The 25,888-nt window shown below is 43.3% G+C and overlaps 1 protein-coding gene across 3 annotated transcripts in view; it reads right to left on the reverse strand.

Moving 5' to 3' along the window:
* Tmeff1 (transmembrane protein with EGF like and two follistatin like domains 1) overlaps nucleotides 1-25,888 on the reverse strand; it is a 78,407-nt gene that overhangs the window by 1,563 nt on the left and 50,956 nt on the right. For all 3 annotated transcript variants that reach the window (XM_034502732.2, XM_034502731.2, XM_076934992.1), the window contains exons 6-9: nucleotides 24,475-24,623; nucleotides 22,699-22,764; nucleotides 11,527-11,650; nucleotides 2,691-2,849 (exon numbers count right to left, since the gene is read on the reverse strand). In XM_034502732.2, coding sequence (XP_034358623.1) covers nucleotides 2,691-2,849; nucleotides 11,527-11,650; nucleotides 22,699-22,764; nucleotides 24,475-24,623 — 498 coding nt within the window. The remainder of the gene's footprint in view (nucleotides 1-2,690; nucleotides 2,850-11,526; nucleotides 11,651-22,698; nucleotides 22,765-24,474; nucleotides 24,624-25,888) is intronic.

Here is a 25,888-nt window from a genome sequence, read left to right on the forward strand (position 1 = left end):
AGACCTGGTGTACACCTAGCTGCAGCATGCCACAGAACCGCCCTGGAGACTGGGACCCTACAGGTGAGGGACTCTTGGTCTCTGCTCTTACATTTCAGTAAAGGTGGCACTAATGTGGCAGAAATGTCAGGACAGTGTAGCTATCCCTCTCTCTACCCACCAGACTGCATGATTGGCTCTTACAAGGGAATGTGTAAATGCCGAGTAAAGCACTGACATGAATTCTGGCCATTTTGAGTTTGGACGCTACTGTCAGTAATAACCGCCTAGTATCAGTAGTAGCCATCTGTGCAAATTCAATGCTGCTTCATGGAAACAGTGACATTACAAGACCATTTCCACTGTATTTGCTCTAATATCCCATGTTTTCATTCAGTTTCAAAGAGGGCTGCTTTGCGTTAGCTTAAAAGCCTTAATGACAATGTTTCTGGTGGTTTCAACGGATTTTCTCTCACTAATCCTTATAAATATAGTCTGATGTAGGCAGGACTGGGATCTTATCCATTTCATAATGAGGGAGCTGGCTGACAGGCCAAGCAACTGGCTTCAACTGCCACTAACCCACCATGACCGGGAGGAATTCCAAGTTCCCGGGACCAGGCCTTTTCCTTCTATACAGTAAAGAGTTTGGCTGAGACATGTTCAAAGTCCCTGCCAATCTGTCATTCTAAGAGTCTGAAAAATAAAAGATTCCAAGCATAAAAGAAGAAAACACTACTCACAGATAAGTGAGGTGGTAGGAACATCCATTTAAAGGAAGATTCCTCACAAGAAACAACCATCAAGGATATATACAGCTGTCCCCTAATGGACTACACGGGAGAGGCGGGCCTCAAAAACTCAGTGGTGTGGTTCAAGAACATAATCACAACATTCCACACACAAGACAGCAGGCTATTCAGGGGCTGGGGTGGGGAAGGGCTGTGTTTCTTACATGGCCATACATGAGGCTGTAACGTGGCACAAATGTCAGGACAATATAACTACTCTTCCTACCACGTGGGGCTTTCCTCTACCAATGCCCTAAATGGTCTCCTCTCACCACACAGCAGCCCCAGCCCATCAGTTCTGCACATGACCATTAATAGGGTTCAAACACACTAAACCTTGACAACATCAAGTTAGGTTCCTGTGCCCTGTTCCAGGCCATACCTGGCTGGCCTAATCCCAACACAGCTCAACATGGCCCTGCCTCTCAATGGTTCAGTAGAAAGAGGAATGACTGAAGGATCAAACCGCACTGAATCCAAACCCAGGCACTTCCTCTTGCTAGCTGAATGACCGTAGGCGAGGTGGTTAACCTCTGAGCCTGTGTTAGATGGCCGTTGCCGTGAGGCCGTTACATGTTTTCCCCATCTTCTTTTCCTGTTGTCATTGTTATGGCATTCTGTCCCAGCTTTGATCTACTGCCCAATTTTATGCTCAGTCACCTTGCCAGAAGGCAGATCATCTGTTCTGTGGGATAAAGCATGCTGGCTTTAGCGCCTAAACTTCATGAAGAGTATCAGCTACTAGGAGAACATTTTCCCATCATCTCTAGATTTACCATTTTGCCTCCGGGGCAATGGGACCACTTGAAGGTCTCTTTCCAGGCCTTGCATTACAAAGCCTATAAATCCAATCAGCTTGTCAGTATCTGCTTGATATGCTATGACTCTCTGCCCCAAGCCCCGCTCCCCAAAAAGGCAGGAGAATACAAAGATATGTTCATGGAACATGAGAACCAAACCTTAGGAAGTAAGAAGAGGTGAGGAAGAAGCAAGGAGAGAAGATGGAAGGGCAGGACATTCTGCTCTGACTTTTCCAGTTCAGTCTGACATGTCTCTACTCCATTTGAAACATCCATTTATTGTCAACTGTGCTGCAGATAAGTCTTTTAACACATAGTGAATGCTTGTTTTTTTTAACATTTATTTATTCAGTGTGTGTGTGTGTGTGTGTGTGTGTGTGTGTGTGTGTGTGTGTGTGTAGGTCAGAGGACAACTATGGGGAGTTGGTTACCTTCTTCTACAATTCTACAATGTGAGTCCTAGGACTGAAACTCAGATCATCAGGCTTGGTGGCAGAAGCCTTTACTCACTAGCCATCTCGCTGGCCCCTGTGCCCTGGCCCTTTTATTTTTAACACAACATTTTTAAGCCTTTGACTTACCACTGTAATCTAGAATAGGGAGCAATGTTAAGCCAATGATGTAGTCAGAAAAGGTTATCTTTAAAGTTGATGGTTGCTTTCTTTCTTGCTACACTTACTACGGGTAAAGTGCATTCATTCCCAGACCATAAAACACATCACAGTTCTGCAAGACTTAAAGCACTGCTGCAATAGTCAAGCTCTTCTGTGAATGTACAGAAACTTCCAGAAACTCGGCTACAACCACTGTCCCTGAAGTCAGCACTCACAGTGCACAGTTCCAAGATTCCCTAGCCTCCTTGATTGCATGGACTGTTCTCACACCTCTGCTTATAACTCAGATATGTCTCTAACTCCGGGAATAAGTTCCTGCACATATTCTAAAGAAGCAAGACAGGGAGAAGTCAGACCCATGTGGAAATTCTGTCTAGTGAGCCAGACGGTAGAACTCTGCCTGATGGACTGGCAGCCATAAGGGCCCTAGCTCAGTAAATAAGCTTTCCTCTGCTTTACAACTACCAATGTCTAGTTTAAAGAACACATTCTATGTCATTACCTACCTTGTTATGCACATGACGATTGCTACTATAATGGCGATCTGGACTGCTCCAATAATGGCTGCGATAAGAACATGGGTGAGCTTCTGCCTACTTGGTACTACATAGAGAATACTAAAGTCCGTCTTCTCACAGTGCTGTCCAGTATAACCAGATTCGCATCTGCAAGGGGGGAAAAGCAATCCCCGTAAGAATTACATTGTTAATGTACTATTCTTATTCTTTGAGACTTTGAAACATGCATACGATGTATTTTAATCATGCCCACCCTCCCTAATTCTTCCCCCTATCTTCTAGATTTAACCCCAAGCCCTCCCAACCTCATGTCCTTGTTTCTTTTTTTATTATTAATCCATTGGTTTAATTTGTGCTTCCAATATACACACAGGTGTGAGACCATCCACTGGAACAGGATCCACTTACCAGGGACCATATACCCCTCAAGAAAGAGATTCTCCCTCTCCTATAGCCATCAATGTCCATAGTGCTCACCAGTTCGGGGTGGTGGCTCACGAGCCCTTCCCCTCTCTATGCTGGACCGCTGACTAGACTGATCTTGTGCAGGTCTTGTTCAGGAAGCTACAGCTGCTGTGAGTTCACAGCGCAATGGACCTGCTATGTCCATAGGGCACTGTTCACTCCAGTGTTCAGCAACCTCTGACTCGTACCATCTTTCTATCCTCTCCTACACCACACTTCTTGATCCATGGGGAAGGGAGGGTGATTCAGATGTCTCATTTATGGCTGAATGCACCACAGTCACATGAGTATATGAGTGTTTTTGGTTTTTTTGTTGTTGTTGTTGTTGTTGTTGTTGTTTTGTTTTTGAGACAAGTTCTCATTATGTGCCCCTAGCCGGCCTAGAACCAGCTCCCAAGAGATATTACTGTGCATTGCCACACTTGAAAGAAATTAATTTTTTTATATTATCAAAGTTTTTAAGTTAAAATACAAAAGAACAATAAAACTTAAACAGGAGTAGAAAAATCTCTCCACTACCATGGGGGAGATGCGTGTTTTCTCATGTCTGTTCTTAATGGGGATAACCTCCTCCATACTCATCAGACCACCTTTGAGGTTACTAAATTATCTTTATCACCATCATTTAAAGTAGAATCGCAGCCGTGTAGGAACTGGCCTATCCATTCTGAGATGCATCTGTTGTCTCCAGATTTCACACTGAGAAAATGGATAAAGTAAGAACCCAATGAAAGTGTCCTCTGCATTTAGACCTATTCTTTAGGATAGATGCCTGGGAATATAACTACTGAATAAAAAGGAGGAAACATTTACAATTCTATGGACACAGCACCAAATTATACTCAAGACACTCTTCAGTGTAAACAGCATAAACACTTAATATGCAGGGGAGATGAAAATAAGTTATTAAGCAAACAGCACAAAGCAGCCAAGTGGATGCTAACCTTACAACTATCTATTAAAGGTAAATATAAAGACACTATCAGCAGCCGGTGATGATCGTCTGATAGGGAAACACTGAGGATATTTAACAGAAGAAAAACTCCTATTTTAAGCTGACAGGACTGAAAGCACTGACATGTGGGAGCTCTGTGTGTGCTCACTGGGCATCTGTGTGTGCTCACAGCATTCGTGTGTCCTCACTGGGCATCTGTGTGTGCACTGGGCATCCACTGGGTATCCGTGTGTGCTCACTGGGCATCCGTGTGCGCTCACTGGGCATCCACTGGGTATCCGTATGTGCTCACTAGGCATCTGTGTGTGCTCACTGGGCATCTGTGTGTGCTCACTGACTCTCTCTAGGGCTCATGGATGCTTGCCAGGAAGATCTGTACTGAGTTCTTGACCTCAGAAAATTCAAAAAGAGTGAGGCAGTACATTGGTCACGGAACCAAACTGAGAGGCCAGAAGTAAAGCACACACCTACAGCTGGTTAACCTGTTTGACAGAGGTGTTAGGGTGAGTTGGTGGAAGTCAGTGTCTTCAAATATGATCCTGGGAAACTGGGATACATGCAGTGAGGCCAAGCTTCTTTGCTGCAACCCCCAAATTAACTAAAAGAGGATGTGCTGGTTAGTTATTACAACTTGACAAAAAGGAGTCATCTGGGAGGATGGGACCTTAACTGAGGAAGTGCTGCCATCAGACTGGCGTGCAGGCAAGTTGTGTGTCTTTTGTTTTTTAACCGTTGATCAACGTGGGAGGGCCTAGCCCACTGTGGGCAGTACCATTCCCAGGCAGGTAGGCCTGGAGGATACAAGAAAGGTCACTGAACATGAACCTGAAAGCCAGTGAGTAAGCAATGTTCTCCCATGGCTTCTGCTTCAGTCCCTGCCTTGGTTTCCCTCAGTGAAGGACTGTGACATTTATAAGTCTAAAATGAGATAAATCCTTTCCTTCCCAAGTTGCTTTTGGTCATGATGCTTTTATCATAGCAATGGAAAGCAAACCAAGACAATGGGTCACACATCGGAATGTAGGGGCTAAAGCTCTGAAGAAGCTCTTAGAAAAAAACAAACATTACAACGTTTCACAGCCCCAGACTGGGCAATAATTTCTTAGACATGACATCAAAACAAAAAACTAAAAAGACAAACTGGGATAAATCAGAATTAAGATACTCATGGTTACAGGCATCATCAAAGTGAAAAGGCGGCTGCACAAAGGAAAATGACAACTACAAATTACAGATCTGACATGAGACTTGTACTCTTAACACATAAAACACAAGTGAGCGGTTGAGGAGACAGAGCATCGGCTATAGCTACATAAACCTGATGATCCAAGTTTGATCCCTGGGGGGAGAGGCAGATGCAATGGTTCACATCTGTAATCTGTCATACAAGGAGATGGGGAAATGAAGGGAAAAGGGTGGGGTGGGAGTTGGAAACTGAACTGTCCAGAAGCTGGCCGGGAATACACAGCACAGGAGCAGAAGAAATAAGAGATCTCACTTCACAAGGTGGAAGGTGAAATCTGACTGCCTCCCACAGGCTGACTGCTCGCCTCACAGGCATTCACACACACACACACACACACACACACACACACACACACGCTATCTTAAAAATAATTAAATAAAAATTAATTTAAAACATGCTTCCTAAAAAAAACACCCACTAATTAAGGAGCAGAGAATCTGAACTCCATTTTCCAGAGAAGATACGGAATTGGCCAAAAAGAGAATCAAATATGGTGGCACATACTTGAAATCCCAGCACTCAGGAGGCTGAGACACAGGGATTTCAAGTTCGAAGACTACCTGTGAAGCACAAGAACCTGCCCCAAAACCAGACAAACAAAAACAAACACACAGTAGACTAGCACCATGCACCCCAAAACAAACACACACAGTAGACTACCACCACACACCCCAAAACAAGCACACACCTTGGACTAGCACCATGCACCCCAAAACAAACACACACAGTAGACTACCACCACACACCCCAAAACAAACACGCACAGTAGACTAGCACCACACACCCCAAAACAAGCACACACATTAGACTAGCAACACATACCCCAAAACAAGCACTCACAGTAGACTAGCACCATGCACCCCAAAACAAGCACACACAGTAGACTAGCACCACACACCCCAAAACAAGCACTCACAGTAGACTATCAACACACACCCCAAAACAAGCACACACATTAGACTAGCAACACACACCCCAAAACAAGCACTCACAGTAGACTATCAACACACACCCACACCCCTGCCTAGATCAAAAAGTAAGGTGACTACAAATGCTAGTGACAGCCTTGCACACGATGATGAGAAATGGGAAGGATGCTTTGAATGCAGGCTGGAAGTCCTTGAAAGGTTAAAGAGGGTTAGCACTGGATCTAGTAATTACACTCCTAAGCATTTATCCAAGTAAATCAAAGCATGTGTCCACACATAAACACAAGTGCTGAGAGCAACCGCACTCAGAACAGCCAAAATGTGTATACGAACTCAGTGTTCATCAGCTGACAGCTGGATGTAAACATGGGCTCCAACGCCCAGAGCAGAGTGTGCCTCAGCTCTCAGAGGAAACCGAGTGCAGACAGACAGCTATGACACTGAAGACTTAGAAACAGCTTTCCAGGTGAACGAAGCCAGGCGCCAAAGACCACACTATACCACTCCCTTTACGTGAAATGTAGAAGTCTGAAAATGTGGCTAGGCTAGGCTGACAGAGCCCTTGGCTAGCATCTACGAGGCTCTGGGTTTGATTCTCCGTATCAGCTATACGAGGTGCTGTGGAGCACACCTGTCTTCCCAACACTCAGAAGGTGGAGGCAGGATGATCAGGAGTTCAAAGTCATCCTCTGCTATATAGTGACTGTAAGGCCAGCCTGGGATACATAAAACCTTGTCTTAAGACAGAATAAGAAATGTATAGAATAGGTGACTTATAGAGACAGAAAATAAATTACTGGTTGCCTGGGGCTCAGGCCAGTAGGAAGATTTGGCAACAATGAGTAAAGGACAGATTTCAAAAATGTGCTAAATTTGATTGTGGTGGTACTATATTAACACCATTGGACTGGGAAAGAGGGAAAGCGAGGAAGAGGAGAAAGGAGAGGAGGAGAGAGAGGGAAAGGAAGACTAGGGGAGGGGCACAGGAGAGGGAAAAGAGAACTGACACGAAAAGCAATCTCCATAAAATAAAATCAAACAAGTCATTTCAAAGGAGCAGCTACTTCTGTTATTAAACTCCTGGGAACTTCCCTTCTCTGGTCCTCATTTAAAGAGGGCACCTTCTAATACAGAGAATATCGTTCTCAACAACACAGCAGCAGTAAATCCAATACTATAATGAAGACCCATGGGACTTTTAAAATAATGTCCTTCATGGTAGAATAATGACTCAAAGTCACAGCTCAGTAAAATCAAAACAGCTCCACGGAGAGCTACAATACCCGAGATGTATAGCTCCCAGACAGATCAGCTTAATTCAAAGATTAAAATCAGAATATCAAAAAGAACCTTTAGACCACATATCATTCAAGTCATCTCCCTGGATATTACTTTCCACAACCAACTTTAATAGTCTTCAAACATCTAGAGTATGAAGTTCTAAGTTGCCATCACCTCTTGTGTTACTAAAGGAAGATCCAGGGGTTCAGCCCACTGGGAATCTCCTTCACTCCTTATCCACTTAGCACACTTACAGAGAGCCTGCTGGGTTTCAGGTAAGGCTACAGGAAGCATTCAGAGAAACAAGGCAACAAAAGAGTGGAATCCCAGGCTATGGAAATGAGTCAAGGGGTAAAGCACTCGCCATGCAAGCCTGAGGACCCGAGTTCAGATCCCCTGTATACATGTAAAGTCAGATGCAGTGACCTGTGTCTCTCAGAGATCCTATGGAGATAGACAGAGACAGGAGAATCCCCAGAAGCTACAGGCCAGCTAGCTTCACCTACACAGCAGTGACCAATAAGAGACACTGAAGTCTCAAAGGAAATAAAATGGTAAAGATGAAGGAGACCTGAGATTGTCCTCTGACTTCCACATGCGGGCCAAAGCCTGCATGTGCCAGCAGTGCCACATACATTCATACACACACACACACATACACACACACACACAAATATTTTTTAAAGCATTTAGTTTTGAAAAGAGCTTATCCTCTAGTGGAAGCCCAAAGGCATAATAAGCATAAGCAAACTAAATGGTTATGTTAAAAGGGGTGTGTGTGTGTGTGTGTGTGTGTGTGTGTGTGTGTGTGTGTGTGTGTGTACATGCATGCATATGAGGGTGTGGTGCCTGAACTGAGAATGGCTGTAATTTTGGTTAAGATATATTCTGAAACAAAATAATTAAGATGACTTCTCAACTAATTAGAATATAGAGAACATGAGAGAGTCAAAGGTGTAAGGTGTCATGTGGTATTCTCTTTGAACAAGTGAAGAGACATTGGAAAAAGTTGCAGGTGGACATAGGCCTATGGTGGCTAGGGGAGCAGGGAGGTTTAGTCCCGGTGAGACTGAGCCAGACATAACAGGAAATGTAAAGGAATCAGACTTGAACCTCATATTCAAGAGAAAGGACTGGGATTTATGTAAATTAGGAGCCATCTACAAAAGACCCAGATCTAGTCATTTGGGAAGAGCACAAGATAGAATTGTAGTGTACTATATCACGGTGAAGTCAGGGAGCAAAGAGGAAACCAACCAGGAGTGGAATATCCAATAAGGCCAGAAAGAGTTTCATCTCAGAAGCCAAGAGAAGAACAGATGACACGTGAGAAATGGTGCCATCCACGTGGATGTGAATTTAACAGTAAGACTTCACCAGTGACTTTCGCCATAAACAGGCTCTCTAGGATGCTGGAGATGAAAAGCTTACTGAAGTGGCTTCAAGAGAGACCAGAAATGACAACTGGAGCCAGACCAGACAACACAAATTCTTCTGCGAGAGAAATGCAATGAGTTTCTTCATGGAAGAAATCAAGTACTCATATTTATAAACACGTAAAATCATTTATATCAAGATATGTAATATGGAGGAAGGAGGACTGCTTGGGTGACAATGACGGCCAGTGGAAGTCCAGTGGAGGCTGGAACAAACTAGACTGCAGGTGTGTCAATAGAGGAAGCGAGAGTGGAACAGAGACGACACTGGAGATCAATACAGGGAATGGTGGGTGCAGGAGGCCTAGAAGACAGGTTACCACAGATGCTAGAGGGGATATGCTAGAGGCGGGACTATTCTCACGTCTACTCTCCAACTTGTATCTCCCAAAATGGATAGCCCATAGGCATAGTACACCAACATGTGAAACTGAAGAGTCATTTCCCCAAAACCTCTTTCTCTGAGTTCTCCTATTCACAGGTTTTCCATAGCCAGAAGCCTAGGAGACTCTGTACACTTCCTCCCTCTTCCCTCGGCCTCCCCTATGTTTGAAGTCTCAAACTGTCTCATGCACTTGTACAGATGACAGCACTGTTCATATTGTATTTTGGTTACTAAATATTTTCTGAAGACAAGATCCCAAGATCCCTGATATATGTAAGTTTAACAAACCATTACCATGGAATTTGGCAGAAAGAATAAGCTAGTCTATCAATGGTGGGATAACACTAGATTTTAGTCTAATAAAAGGATTATGGCTAATGGTTATTCATCCCTGGCTAATACTAGAGACACGTGATATTTTAGCCTGATTCTTACAAATGCTATAAATACACAAATAGAAAGTTACAAGCTGTTATTATTCTAAGAATAATAAATACATAGGAAAGAAATTCTTTACCATTTCCAAAATTTCTCCATTCAGGAGAAGATGGGAAAGCTGATAATCACTGTATTATTAGGAATTTATTTGCTACAGACCTACTGGGTTAGGAACTAGAAAGAAAGTAATTCGTAAGATGGAGTCCTTGATGTAACAGGCTTATGCTCTAGTGACAGTTGCTGTTGACTATAACACTACAAAGCCAATGGAGTGAGCTACACATGCCACACACACATCACTACTGCACCCATTCTGGGTTGTTGTTGAAGGTTTTCGAGACAGCATCTCACTGTGTAGCCCTGTCTGGTCGGGAGCCTGCTATGTAGCTCAGGTTGGTGTAGAACTCATGATCTTCCTGCCTCATCTTCCCAAGAGTGGAATTACAGACAGTGGCCCCACAGCTCGATGTAGGATGCCCCATCTCAGGCTGTCAAGACCTGAACTTCTGCGAAGATTTCTATACCACTGTGTGACAAACCTGAAGAATTGCTTGTGTGGTTTGCATTATGCAATCCTTTCTGTTTTATACAGTTGTTGTTTTCAAATGTTTGGGGAGGGAGGAAACAGAGAAGTTAGCTCCTTCAGAGACAAAGAGAACCGTCCATGGGGAAAAGCCGGCTTTTACAAAGAGCTGTTCAACCGTTAACAGTGAAAGCATTTGCTCTGCTATTCATCTTTATGCAGGAGGAAAAGGAAGAGAGCTAAAGAAGAGGGATCCAGGAGGCCCCAGGGCCAGAGCAGAGTCCTTACCCTGTGGATAGATAAAGAAAAAGAAAAATGCAACAACTCTCCTTGTTTTGATGTTTTGCATAAGAGAGGGAAGCAGGTTCCTGCCCAACTCCCAGAAGCAGGAGTGAGTGGAAGGACAGCAATGGCCCACCCCTTGTCTGCAGAAACCCAGCCTGGCTAACCAGACACAAGACAGTATGCAATTCATGACAGCAACACACACACACAAGCGCACATGAACATACATGCACACACACATGCACAGATAATCACACATGTGCACACACACGCACACACACACAAACATATGCACACGTGTGCATACAAACACACACCAGCAAACCACACTGAGCTCCTCAGGCTGTGTGTCAGGGACTCTGAGGTCTAGTTTCTTCTCGGCTCTATTTCCAACTTGCTGTTGACCTTGAACAAGTTATGCAACGTCTCTGGAGTACAGGAGCTGAAGACTGACACTCTTTCCACTTCCCTCTCACAATTCACACCTGGTTCCTCATCCCTACTCCTTTATTTTTAGAAATCTATTTTAGCATATGTTTTATTGGAGTTATTCCTTCTCTATTCGTAATATATTCTTCAGTCGTTCAACCACCTTGTGACAGATTGCCGAAAGATCAAAATAGCGTTGGAATATGGCAAATTAATATTAAAATGTCATCGTAAAGATGTTAAGCTCACAGCCTCCAAACCCTAATTTGGCCTGTTTCTCATCTTTGCATTTTTCTTGCCAGGTTTGGGTGATGTATAGATGATGATTTGTTGGTTTATTTTAAACTTATCTATTGCAGATAACACTATTCATGTGGTGCTAGTCAGTCTATAAGGCAGTAATGACCAATGGAAACAAGTTTCTCAGCCCTGATCATGAGCAGCCAACTTACCTACAAGAGGCCTTCTGAGTAGAGTAGATGAATTCACATTTCCCGTGGATGCAGTACCCATTCAGGTTTTCAGGGCAAGGCATGTGGCTTCCGATATAAACATCTTCCCTTTGATCACCTGCATCTTTAAGGAACACAAACCGGGTGACTGAATACTGAAAACAAAAATGGAAAATACAAACCGTTTCAAAGGCTCTTACAAAAAAAAAAAAAAAAAAAAAAAAAAAAAGGAATCCACCCTGTCAATCACCAGCTGGACAATTTAGAAGGGAGACTTATCAGAGAGGGTAAGCAAGAGCTAAGGTCCCTTGCAACGCACCATGCACAAACACAGCAAGTAAGCAGACAAATTAGACAGAGAGCACACAAAAATAGTCGCAGAACATGACCACTATGAACTACCGCTACATTAGAAACAGTCTGAAAAAGAAAAACATCTTTGCTAAACTATAACTGCCAGGTTTAGAAGGAAGTTGGCCCTATGACAGAGATGGTGTGCATACTGTTGTCTTTGGAGGGGGGAAGCTGCTCACTTACCTGGAGCCTGTGAGACTGTAGATCAATGGCATAGGCAGAGAGCAAGTTAAGGGATTCTGAAACTTTGGGTAAAAGATTTCTTTTTTTCTTTTTCTTTCTTTTTTTTTTTTTTTTTTGTTGAATGAAAACTATCAAGGGCGTGCCTTTTCAAATGGTAACAACTTTGTAAACTCAGCACTCAAAAGGCTGGCGCAGAACAAACTCAAGTTTGACACCAGCATAGGCTAAATGTTAATACTTCATTGCTGCATTGTGTCTCAGAAACAAGGTAGAGAAGGAGAGAGGAGGGGACAGCCAAGAAGGGGAATGGGGTGGCAAGATATATTTTTCCCCTTCCCTTCTTCCTCTCACTCTGGTCCTGCTTGCTCCAGCCCCAAGGTTCTTATTTATTTATTATATGTAAGTACACTGTAGCTGTCTTCAGACACCACATGAGAGGGCATCAGATCTCATTATGGATGGTTGTGAACCACCATGTGGTTGCTAGAATTTGAACTCATGACCTCTGGAAAAGCAGTCAGTGCTGTTAACCGCTGAGCCATCTCACCAGTCCGTGGCAAGATACCTTTGCTAGGGTTTTTCACACAGTATTTTTAAAGTAAATGTTCCTTCGAAAGAAGTCAAATCACAAAACGTGACAAAAATGTCTTACAGACTCTGCACATGTCAGCTGCATGACCTTTACCATTCTCCTCTCCCTAACCTTAGGATTCATAGCTGTAAAAGCAGGATAGGACAGCCTATACATCATGCAGATCTGAAAGGGTTACATGACATAAATTCTGCACAGTGGCAATAAAATAATCAGATATCTATATGACACCACAACAGTGGGCTTGTCTCCCTGAATCACAAAGCGTAATAAAATCTGAAAAATGTTAACAGAACAGATTAGGAAGATAAAAAGGTGGGGCTATCGGAGCCTCCGCCCCTCTGCTCTAGTGTGCTCTTTGGTGTGGGAAGATACTCTGCAGGCTACCAAAAGACAGACATGGACACCAACCCAGCCACAAAACCTTTGACTTACAGTCTGTCCTGCCTGCAAAATATGCTAGGGCAATGGTGGCACAGATACTGTGGGAGTAGCCAACCAATGTCTAATTTGACTTAAGACCCACTCCACAGAACTCACTCCACCCAACATTGAGTAACCAAGAACCAGAGATTAGACAGCCCAGAGACCTGTAATAAAACCAATAAAACTCGAAAAAAAAAAATCAATAACATGGTTCCTAACGATGTTCTGCTGAAGTCATAGATCGGTGCCTTGTCCAGTCATCATCGGAGAGGCTTCCTCCAGCAGCAGATGGGAACAGATGCAGAGACCCACAGCCACACATTATGAGGAGAGAGACAGTCTAAATGGGAGGTCTCCGTAAATTCCTCTCTTGAGCTCAGGGAATCCCATCAAAGGGGAGGCATAGAGACTGTAAGAGTCAGAGAGGCTGGAGGACAGCAGGAGAACAAAGCCCTCTGAATCAGCTCAGCAAGGTAATGCATATGAGCTCACAGAGACTGAAGCAGCAAGCACAGGGCCTGCATGGGTCTGCACCAGATCCTCTGTGTGTATTGAAGCTTTCAGCTTAGTATTTCCTGGGACTCCTGACTGTGAGTACAAGTGGGTCTCTGACTTTTCTGCCTGCTCTTGGGCCTCCTTCCCCCTGTTGGGCTGCTGTATCCAACTTCCATAGGATGGTTCTTGCTTTATTTTATTATATTTTATTTTGTCATGTGAGATTGTTATCAATTCCCTCCTATGTTTAGAAAACTCAACATTCTTGCTCATGGTGTGCTGGATACCAGTTCATTAATATAGCCTGAAGCTTCTGGAATTACCCTTTTACAGATAAAGCTTAATAGCTGTGATGGGGAAAAAAAAAAAAGACAAAGAGAAGGGGGAGTTATACATGTATCAACACAGGAAGAGAGGGGGAGGAGTGCCAGGTGGGAAAACTAAGCTCACCATACAGATTGTTTTGGGAAATTTACATCTACTAATATGATGTATGCTAGAAAGAGAACTGAGTTAGGATCTAGGCCACAAATCCTCCATCATAAACCCATCTCTGCGGCTTTGTGACCTCATTCACAACATTAATTCCCCAGTAGACACATGACAAGATGCAGATATAATCTCTTTTCTCTTGGCTATATTTTAAACTAAAAAGAAATATAAATTAATCATGATCATATAGTTTAATAAATACTAGCGTTTCAATATATCAGTATGAAGATCAAGACTCTACATCTGTCTCCAAGTCATCAAGTCTGTCTGGCTCAGTTCAAGTAGATCTAGAACTAATGATGACATTTGTTGACCTTCCATAGACCTAAGTCTTGAGGACACAAAACCAAGACATATCTGAACCTAGAAGGGGTCCCAGGCCCTCCAGATGGCTCCAGGCTCCCAGGCTCCTGGCCCCAGGCTCCCAGATGACAGCCGTGGGTAGCAGAAACAAGCAGCCTCCCTCAGAATGCTATGTAGCCTGAACACCCCTCCCTACTATACACTCACCACTATATATTCTATACACAGTGGAACAGCTGCTTGGACTTTAAACTCAGATATAAAATGGAGTTCCTTAGGAATCTAGATACCTCTGCTGTTTGTCCCTGTATAATTTCCAATTCTGAGAAGCAGGCTGTACAATGGACAAGGACGTCTCTAGAGTTAGAATGTTTGAAGCTGAACTCTGGCCTCAGCAACTCCCTATCTGTGTGACCTAAAGGCACAGTCTTCCTAGTCTGAGAAATGGGGATATATAATAACTAGGTCCAGTTTTCACAGAATTGATTTGAGGCCTATGTGAGGTAAGATCTAACATATTAATAGTAGTAGATGAATTGGTTCAGAACTTTATGTTTTCTTTCAGAGTTATTTGTGAGAGTTTAGCTGGCCTATATTCATGTCCATCATATGTGTGTTCTGGTGCTGGAGAAGAAGAGGGTACTGGATCCCCTGAAGCAGGAGTTACTTGGATGGTAAGCCATGTGGGTACTAGGTACAGACCCTAGGTTCTCTACAACAGCAACAAGTATTCTTAACCATGGAGCCAACTCTCCAGCTCGTCGTAGAGAACTTTAAAAACTGTCCTTTGCAAACAGTGAGTGCTTAATCAATAGCACCAGCTGTTACTCTATGCCTAAAGAATGTTGCAGGAACAAGCCACAACCTTCATTTGTTGTCCTCACGCTGTAGTGTGACCTTTCTGGCTGTGTGCCAAGGGAGTGTACTTCAGGAGATGGCTGGAAGTTCTAGGTTCAACCCCAGCAACAGAAAAGAAAAAGAAATAAGAAGTTTATGGATTGAATCATCTTTGGTTTCCATTTAAAAAAAATACTATCCCAACAACAAACTAAAAGGCTTCTACTTTGAAATTCCATTCAGAAAGAAGCTTCTTTTAACAGTGCTGCCCTGGGTCTCCCAACACAGGCTGGAACTTGATTAACAGATTGCTTGTTTACAAACACTTGTGATCAAAGCAGAAGGCATGCCTCGAGCAATCGGCACTGATGGGAAGTAGCTGAACAGAAACCAGCTACACTAAAACAAACATGCTTTTCCTGCTTCAGTTTAACTGAAAGTGGGGTTCAGCAATCCCACTCAGGTGGCAAGAAAGGCGGTCACTACCCCACTTCACCGCACTTCTCAGAACACAGAACCTAGTAGTGGCACACCATCAAACTGTGCATTTGTGGGACCACAGTGAGATTGTGAACCCACCCACCACAGTAAGATACTGTAACAGGCATAGGTCCAAGTGGCTCTGTGGAGGTCAGGTAGTGTCATAAGAGAGCATAAAAAAGCCCTATATGATGCAGGAAATTTCAGGCATAATACAAAGATAGAATTTTCTGTCAGAAAATTCAACTGCATGAAAGCAGTATGAAAAAATAGGATGAATTAAGAATGGGTTTTGAGAAATTAATAGACAAGATGTGATGCTAAGAAACACCAACTAAATGGAACCATGAGAGAAAGTGGACCCTGGCTGAACACACAGAGAAGCTGTAGAAAAGAAGGCATATCCAGTAGGGCTGAGAGTCTGGCTAGCAGAGTCCAAACTCAGCGTTCCACTCAATGCCCAAAGTAGCCAATACACTCCACTGCCATGCTATTCCTGTACACAGGCTCAGCTACCTGGAGAACATGATGGGTAAGTTAACATGCCAGAGAAACTAATCAAAATGCAGTAAATTTGGATAGTGTTGGATATTTTTCATGTTGAATGAAATCTCTAACTTGGTACACATTCCCTAGTGTCCGCTCACTCATTCACTACCTGTGTTGTATCCTGAAGGTCAAACTTCACATTCCTATTTGAACAAGTTTAGGTTACACCTATCTTTCAGAGTGGTACCCAGGACCTAAAGAAATGGTGGCTGGTGACTGTAACTGCAATTCAGGAGACTCAATGGCCTCCTCTTCTGGCCTCCACAGGCACTGAACCCATGAGACATACATCATAAACATCCATTCTGTAAAATATGAATAAATACTTACAAAAAAAATGGTACCTATCACCAGCTCGGTACATTTAACAGAACAAAAGCATCCTCTTCACCAAATACATTCTTAACAGAGCCTCGTAAACGTCTCTAAACCTGAGCTTCATGATGGGGAGCCCAGGAGAGAGAGACCAGTAAGCTGAATTAACACTCAGACCTACGGTCATTCCGAAAGTGCTTTTTAGAGATTTGCATGTTTTTGACATGTTCCGAGCACCGTAGTAGTTTCCTGGGGTTTGAGACAATGGCAGAATGAACAGAGTGTAAGGACAAAGCCTCACTAAGCATCTGAGTGTGTGGAAAGAGCTCAGCAAGGTTCTCTGGGTAACGGAGGAGAAGGATACACAGGAGAGAATGCAGCCAAATAGCGCAGGACTCTTACCAGCTGTGAGATACAACCAAGAGCACCAGGGTTCAGGACACAGGCTTCCTTCAGCTTCTCTACACTGGAAACCCTCAGTTTCAGCTTGGTCATGCAAAACGAGGGAGTGTGGTCCTGCCCGCCTCATGGATCACTCAAAGGCACAGGAGCACACAGAACACTTGCTTAAAAACTGCTAAATGGCTACTGGTGCCACTCACGAGCCATAACAGGAATCCGCAAGAGAGGTGTGCTCAGCTATGGTGAGACCGTAAGAATAGTCCAAACCAAGTATTCATGTATCAAAAATAAAGCCAGGAATCCGGTGTTCAGTTTTTCAGAGCGATCCCAGCTAAGAGGCATAACCGTCTCTCCTGTGCGGATGTAATCACTGAGGCTCAGAGAAACCGGCTATCACAGCCTTACTTACGTGTAGCTCCTGTCTGAGTCCACAGCACAAGCTCTTGGTTACTACACTGTGATTCAGCAGTTCCCTGGGAGATGTATAGGAGATAGGCAAAAGTGCAATGTTCAAGACCTGCTCTCCAGACTAAATAAGTGAGACCGCTCCAAAAAGGAAAGATTTTTTTTAAAAAGCCTTAAAGACCCGATGAAGCATGACTTCAGACACCAAAGCAGACACACAGCCTTGGCACAGAAGCATCCTGTCTGAACAATGCCCTTAGGCGAGTGGTGACAGGCTCCAACAACAGCATCCACTGCTGGTGTCTGAACAATGCTTGAAGTGTGTACAGTATACACAGGACATCTGGCCACCCAGGGACTCGTTCCATCCACAGAAGCTTCGTAAACAACTCTGCCACCAGCAGCCAGGTTCTCACACACAAAGGTCAGTGCGTTCATTCTAAGTAATGATGTCATAAGAAATGGTACCAAGTGGCCTATCTGCAGAGGACCACTGATCATCTGGCCTGCTCCACCAGAACTGATCTTAGCGACTGAAGCATGTACCTACAAGGTTAGTGGCTGTAGTACAACTCCATCAGTGCTTCACCAGTAACTTTAGGGTTCCCTGTCTCTACAGGGTTAAAAAATTTTAAATATCATGTACAGCTTTCCAAACTACGCCACCCTCTATCCCAACCATTGCAGTTACCTATCCCTCGGCGGACTTTCCTACCCCAGGCTCCTGAAATCTCAAATTGAGTAAGTATCTACCCAGTAAATACATTCCTACCTTCTCTCAGTTATAAATCTATTGTACTTCGTCCCAACCCTGACTCTCCCTAGCCCACTTATGGCAGGGAAACGACTCTTCTAATATGTATAGGCTCACCCACCTCCTCAAGTATCCCCTTAAGAAAAATCCTTCCATCTTCCATCCCCCACCTTCCCCTGACATGCTCCTGACAGTTGCTTCCAGCAAGCCTTCCATTCTTACCCCAGAAGAAACCATCCCTTCTCAGGAGCTCTTGAGCAGTTCCAACAAGACTCTCCACTTGCTCACAACTTGGGCTTCTTTCCGTGAGTCTAGCACCTGTGTTATTGACTCATTGTCTTTAAAAGGACACATCAACACACGAACAGCCATCGAGCAAATGAGACTCATGGTAACGGCACTTCGATATCTCTCGTGCCCCTAGCCAGTACAAAACAAGAAAACTAAGAGGTCTCAGGAACGAGGTCAAAGATGGGGGCGGGGTTGGAATGACAAGTCTGGGTGTCTTTCTAACTAACGTGCTGCAGTTCACTGTAGGCTATGTGAAAGTACTGTGGGATTGTAATGTCTAGTTCATGAAGGAACTTCCTAGGTAGCTGGAAATATATCATAAAGGAACTTCCTGGGTAGCTGGAAATATTGCCAAGCACAGTGGGGTGTGGTGTAGGTGAAGCACATCGATTTCAGGATGGAAACTATATCTGAAAAACTGTAAAATTAGAATTAGGCTGATAATGTGCACTAAAGGTAAATAGAATAAAATACTAATAAAAACTGACAGTGGCGTGGTGACTCCTGGTTAAGAGCGTGTGCTGCTCTTGCAGAAGACCTGACTTCAGCTGCCAGCACCCACACTGGGTGGCTCACAACTAAACTTCAGAGAGATTCCACATCCCTCTGGCCTCTGTGGGCCTCTGCATTCAAGTGCACATACTCACACATACATCCACACACACATACTAAAAGTTAAACTTTAAGAAAACAAACAAACAAAAAACTCTAAAGGTGGGTACTGAGTACATACAAATTTGTTAGGTTGTTCTCTTATATTCTTTGAAATTTTCTATAATAAAGATTATATCTTTCACACACACATACACACACACACACACACTCCTTGTACTCAATCAGTACACCTTTATGATTTCAAGATCTTCCAATGCTACTGTAAACAGCACAATTAAACGTATTGAGTTGGCTTTCTCAAAACAAACAAACAAAAACCTTTCCCACTGGGCATCACGTCTAAGTTTTATATTCTCTTGCTGACAGAACGTTCCTGCTTTCTATGGCAGGCCCTGTTTTAGTACCTCCCACCTACACAGCCTGGGCTATGGACAGACAGACACAAGTATTCACCAAAGGCTCCTTTGATGCTGTGAGAACAGAAAACAAAAGGTAGCAGCTACCTTTTAACATATCCCCTACTGGTCCACAGTACTGGGAAGAGACAGCATGACTGTGGCATGTTCTAAACTCTCACAATCTGGCCTCCATCTTAATCCTACGGAGAAATTCTTTCCAATGACCTTACTGATTACAATTCAAGATGGTTGACTCCTCATCCCAAAATGGCTTTCTGTAGCATGTTAAACTACTGACCATCCTTTCCACTTATCAACTCTGGACCAGAGGTTTGTCTCCAGGTTTATGCTGAATAGTCTCCCTGAATAGTCTCACATCACATCAAATTCCAAAATGCAATTAGTCACCTTCACCAACTCCTCCTTCACCCACACTCCAAACACCTCTCCCTCCTAGCATATCATTTCTATAAAAAGAACCGATTGCCTAAGTCTTGGGGGTTAAGTCTCGGTATTTTTAACTTTTACTGTCCCACATCTAAGTGGATACCTGTCCCTTCTGAGCCTGCCTATTTCACCTCTCTGCCTTGCCCATGCGCATAAGAAGCACTGTGTTCCTGCAGGTATCACTCACTCGAGTGATTCATATATGTATTATATTATATATACATATATTATATCATATATTATAGAAATGATCTCTGTCATAGTTTTTGTTCTATCAATGTGAAGAGGCACCATGACCATGGCAAGTCTTATAAAAGAAAGCATTTCACTGGGGCTGGCTTACAGTTTCAAAGGTTAGTCCATTATCATCATTGCAGAGAACATGGCAGCATGCAGGCAGACAAATGCTGGAGAAGGAGAGCTCCACATCCAGACCCAACCACAGACAGCAGGAAGGGTGACACTGGGTCTGCCTTAGGCTTTTGAAACCTCAAAGCCCGCCCACAGTAACACACTCCCTCCAATAAGGGCATACCTACTCCAACAAGGCCACACCTCTCAATCCTTCTCAAGTACTGTCACTCCTTCGTGCCTAAGCATGTAAATACATTAGCCTATGGGGGCCATTCTTACTCAAACTATCACATCCCTATGGTTCAAAATAAAGTCTCATTTGTCCAACAGGGCAAGATCTAGTCCCAAGCTCTCTTTGCCACCTACCCTCCCCCTTCTTCCTCTAAATCCCCCAGCACTGTCCAGTGCACCCTGTCATAACATTTGAGTCTGCATTACTCTTACGATCTTTTAGCCTCCCCAAATATCCTGTGTCCTATTCAATCTCTTGAAGGTCAAAGTTTCATTCAAATTCTATCTTCTCCATGACTTTTCTCACGTCTTCATGCTCCCCCACCAAAGAGCAATCCACCTTTTCTAAAGACCATTTATGCTTACTGTATGCTATTACAATCATGACAATATTTCATCTCTACACTGTGAGAGCAGGTGAATCGCATGTCTTGCTATAAGGGACACCCAAAAAAATGTGTATCGCATACTAAATTATCTTCCCTTCCACAAGTAGTGTGGCTAAAAAGACTGGCATAAATGAGACCTATAATAAATAAGTATCTTCTAATATCACTTCAAAGTTATATGACAATTCTTATGTGTACAGAATACTCAATGCCTCACAAGTGGTGAAGACTATCAATACGTGGATATATTATGATATGATATTTGTGAACACCACACAAGTGTTTGGAGTATATGGAATTCCCAGATTTGCCTTTAAAATGAGCTGCTAACTACGGAAAAATGGTCTTTGTAATGTAGTCCTATTTATCAGTGGAGAGAATAAAGCTGGTATGCCGTGACTCCAGTGGGAGCAGGGGGGTTCCTATTTAAATACAGCATTTGTATCAGCAGAGAAAACTGTTTTTCAGGGCCTGTGGGCTATAAGAAATTCAGGTTGAATACAATTCAAGTGAAGGAAGTAACATATTATTCGACTACAAAAGTTACTATTTACTGAGCACTTACAACCATGTCAGACACTGTTCTGAGCATTGATGAATAATCTTATTTAGCTTTGAGGAAATTCTATACAACAGGGACACTTTTTAAAAAGGCATGTAATGAAGATTATATTATGTTTTTTCTACTATTGTGGTCTATGGATCCAGCCAGGGTCCGAAGTTGCCAGGTAAATGCTCTATTGCTGAGCTACATCCTCAGCCCTTGGTGTTTTGAGACAAGGTCTCACTACATAGCTCAGGCTAGCCTTGAACTGCACAGCCCAAGCTGGTCATAGGCTCATGATCCCCTTCCTTGGTCTCCCAATTGTCTTACATAGCACACAGGTTTTTACATTCACTTTGTTAATATTTTTTAGAACTTCATACCTGAGTGCTGTATTTTCAGTGTTTCCACCCTTCCTTCTGTCCCCTCTAACTCCTCCCGTGCTCCCTCCCCCCCCACCCAGTCTCAGTCCCTTCCCTTTAATTACTTTTCCTTCTTTAACTACAGATTAGTTGAATGTATACTTGTGATGATCTAGGAGTCCAGTGATGTAGCCCCTCTTTAATTAACCGGATTATCATCACTGAACCTCACACTGGCCACAGATCGGGTGGTCTTCTTAACTGCTACTTATAAGATTCAAATAAAACAATGCATGTGACCACAGATGGGAAAAAGCAGTGAAACATAAGGTCAGATTCTAGTCTCTGCTTTGATCTTTACTCGACATGAGACTTTTCACAAAAAAATAATGCGACTCCATTCTCTGGATGGATATGGAACAGCTACCAACTTGCCAGACATTCTGCTAGGGTTAGCAACACAAAAGAAAGATGGCTTACTTTCAATCCAAATGGAACTCATGATCTGAGATACAGATGGAGACGCCAATAATTAGAGTAAGCTAAGTGCTCGGACAGGAGAGGTTGTGAAAGCATCAAATCCAGATTTGGGGGCCAAGGCACGATTCTCAAAGGAAACAATGCCACTCTGAGACTGGAGAAGATGAGCAGGAGTTAGTCAGACAAAGTGGTGCAGACTTCCAGATAGAAGGATTGAAGTTCAAAGACTTGGTAACAGGGAGGAATGTTAATGGCAGAGTCTAGAGAACTTCGCGTTGTGAGGAATAATGTCAACCAAGAAGAAGCATACACGTGAGCGCTCTCTAAATGGAAAGGAACCTTAGCTACTGCAACGAATACTACTAACCGATTATATCAAGAGTGTTATCACAGAGAGCTAAGCTAAGGGAAGCAGAAGCACTAGCATAGCTAATGGTCACGTTTCAATTGTCCAAATCTAGAAAACCTTAGTACCTTTCACATCTGGCCGGTACTGCAGCCCGTCATCCTTCTTCCCCAACAAACTTGCATCGTCTGTGTCTGTAAGAAAAAAGCAGCTGCAGGTTAAGCAATGCCTAATGCTGAAGTCACACCGAGAACTCACAGTCACCTCAGGTGCTCTGGCTCCTTCTCAACCGTATGAGTTTTACCATTCTACTCTCCTACCTGACAGACAGAACTACATTTACCGCGTGAAGAATAACATTTTGCCATGTACAACATGAAGGGAACGTTCCCATCATCTCATTATCCCATCATCTCATTATCAGTGGTCCCTTTTCTCTCCCAGCTCTCAAGTGATCCCAGGTACATCTACATCTCCGCATGGTAAACAGATTTTATCCAGACTTCAGCACAAATGTCATGGACTTTAAAAGTCTGGCATACACCCCTTGGAGAGCCTTTCTCTCCAGGGGACCACTGAGCTCAAGACTTACCTTTTCCTGCCATGTTTATCTGAATATGAGATTACAATAAATACAGAATCTCTGCTAAATTGTCGGACAACATTTAGATCCTTTCACGGGAACTTCATTAGACTGTGAAGCACGTGCACGTGCTGAGAAACACGGGCTTCCACCTCCAACACCCATGAGAGAGCCAATAAGGAGCTACAGTTAGGTGTGGATAGAAAATTACTGAGAGAATGAAAGAAAACTTAAGGATCCACCACTCCAAAACTGCATAAATTTGAATTAAAACTCTCTGGCTTGCCCATTGCTCTGAACTGGATACTCCAGGGAGGACCATTCAAACATCCCATCAAAGCTCTAAGTGCTACTGCATGTAATAAACCAAACTGTATTCCAAGACCAAGGCCAAGAGGTATGTTCACCTATGGGACTCTCCACCAGAAAATGGTCTCCACCATCATGCCCATGCCTACCCTACCTGGAAAGCTGTGAGGACCATCTTGAATCCACTGGGAGCTCAGAACAATTATGGGAAGTGTGTTACACAGAATTCTTTACTAAGACAAAGGAATAAACATCTTTATGATGTTTTTGCCCTAGCTCAGATAGAGCAGGTGCCTCTAGTAAGTCCCCAAAAGAACAAAGGTAAAGGAAGTGGAAAGACAAAGCAGGAAAGGTCTACACTCCGAGTACTTGAGGAGGTGTGGCCCCCATGAATTACTAGAACTGATCCACTATCCCAGCCCACCGGGTATTACTGAGGACAGAAGCCTGTCACTGGCTTCAGTGACCATTGACATTTCTAATAGGAGAAGAAAGCAAAGCTTATTCTTATATGGTTTATGTTCCGTAAATCATAGTAAGCAGGAAGAAGGGCAAATGGAATTTTCCTTTACATTCTGTAACTTTACACTAAAAACTGTAACTGCACATGACATGTTTGGGTGGAGGGGAAAAGGGAGCTATGCTGAATAAAGGGAATTCCTGTGCTGGGGGGGGGAGTAAGAATACATACTGCAAATGTATGGTTTTGCTATAATTAAAATAATTAGTCTAATTTCTAGCTATAATTAAATTTGAAATTACCTTAAAACTATAAATAAACCTCAAACTGATTCAGATACACTCACATCAGACAAGGATAAGCTTAGTAACCAAATAACCAAGACACAGTTTGTATCTGAAGGGGGTGAAAATAAACAAATGTCTAAATTAATAGCAGATGAAGTTTTAAAATACACAGTCATAAAAAGATCAAGCCTGAAGAAAGACACTAAGCAAGAGTACCACCTTGTGATATTCAAGGCAGGTTTCCGGTAGACAGAGCGGCTTTTACCTGTGCAGTGGCCAAGGTGCCTTATGTCGATCTGCTCTTGCTTTATACAAGATGCTTCTCGAACGAAACAGGGGTTGTTATAGGAACTCCCATCAGAAGCGCACACGGGGTTAAAGCTGTACCCACTGCAGTCTATGTTACACACACACCTGTTGAGAAAGACGACAGTCACCTACACAGGACAACAAAAGGATTTACAGTGCAACATCAGCAAACAGCAACTCCCGACTTCCTCTCTGACTTCTGCAACACAAGGCAGAATGGTGTTATACATCACAAATAAATCTACAGTGAACGAGATGCCAAGCTAAAACTGTCTCTCAGGTATGAATTTGGAGATATTCTTAGACAATGTGTTACCCCAGTCAGTAGTCTCTAAAATTTTCATTTTTAGATCAAATCATGAGGAGCTGTTCAATGTCAACAACATTAATTTAAAAACAAGTTAAATGGGAAGAACACAGTGTTCTAAACCAATGGTCATGGTTTGCATCCAGCATCTTCCTCAAAGTCTCATTTTACCCACCTGTAAAAGAGATAATAATAGTATACCTACACCAAACAGTTTGGATAATTAAAAATATAATAGATATGAACTATGTAGACAGTTTTTTTCTAGCAACACATCTACCTGGGCAACTGAGCATCCATCGTATCCAGAACCCCACGGGCACAGAAGCCAGGAGTACCAGGCTATAACACTCCTCCCAAAACCAATGAAGTCTAACGGGGGGCGGGGGGGGGAGGGATGATGTCCAGTCTCCAGCTACATTCTAGCCTAGCCTACTTCACCACCCTCCTACTGAAAACAAAGCTGGGCAAAGCACTTTCAAACTTCCTCTTGGATACACCCGAGAGCTGGTAGGAATGTCAGGAACATCCAACACAGTCAGCAACATGAAGACAGAGAGAAAGGTTCTGGCTCTCTAAAGGCAGTTTTCACCTTAAAGGGATTGTCCAAATGGGCAGATCCAACCATAAGCCTTTTGGTTTTGTGACCCTCTAGGGACATGACCCACCTAAGAGAGGCTACAGAGGCCTCCAAAAAGCTACAAGCCTTGGCATGAGTTTCATTATGACACAGGAAAAGCCTTTTAAACAGGGCTGCCCTGATCCATGGCACTAAACACCTCCCCTGAGAATCCACAACCACAGTCAGTTCTTTGTTGCAACTTAAAATATAGTTGGTTCTTCTAAGGTCACCAAGTCCAGAATTGAAGAGGTTTCGGACTGGCTGGGGCCCTGGGCAAAAACAGAAGCAAACAGGATGTCCTCTAGAGAAGCCCAACTCCACTCTGGGTCTTTGTGGTTTTCCAGAGTGCAAAAGTGAGAAAAATAACTACACATCTAAACACATGTGCACATGCAGACACACACAGACACACAGACACACAGACACACACACACACACACT

Source organism: Arvicanthis niloticus, chromosome 5 (genome assembly GCF_011762505.2).
Source record: "Arvicanthis niloticus isolate mArvNil1 chromosome 5, mArvNil1.pat.X, whole genome shotgun sequence".
Classification (NCBI taxonomy): domain Eukaryota; kingdom Metazoa; phylum Chordata; class Mammalia; order Rodentia; family Muridae; genus Arvicanthis; species Arvicanthis niloticus.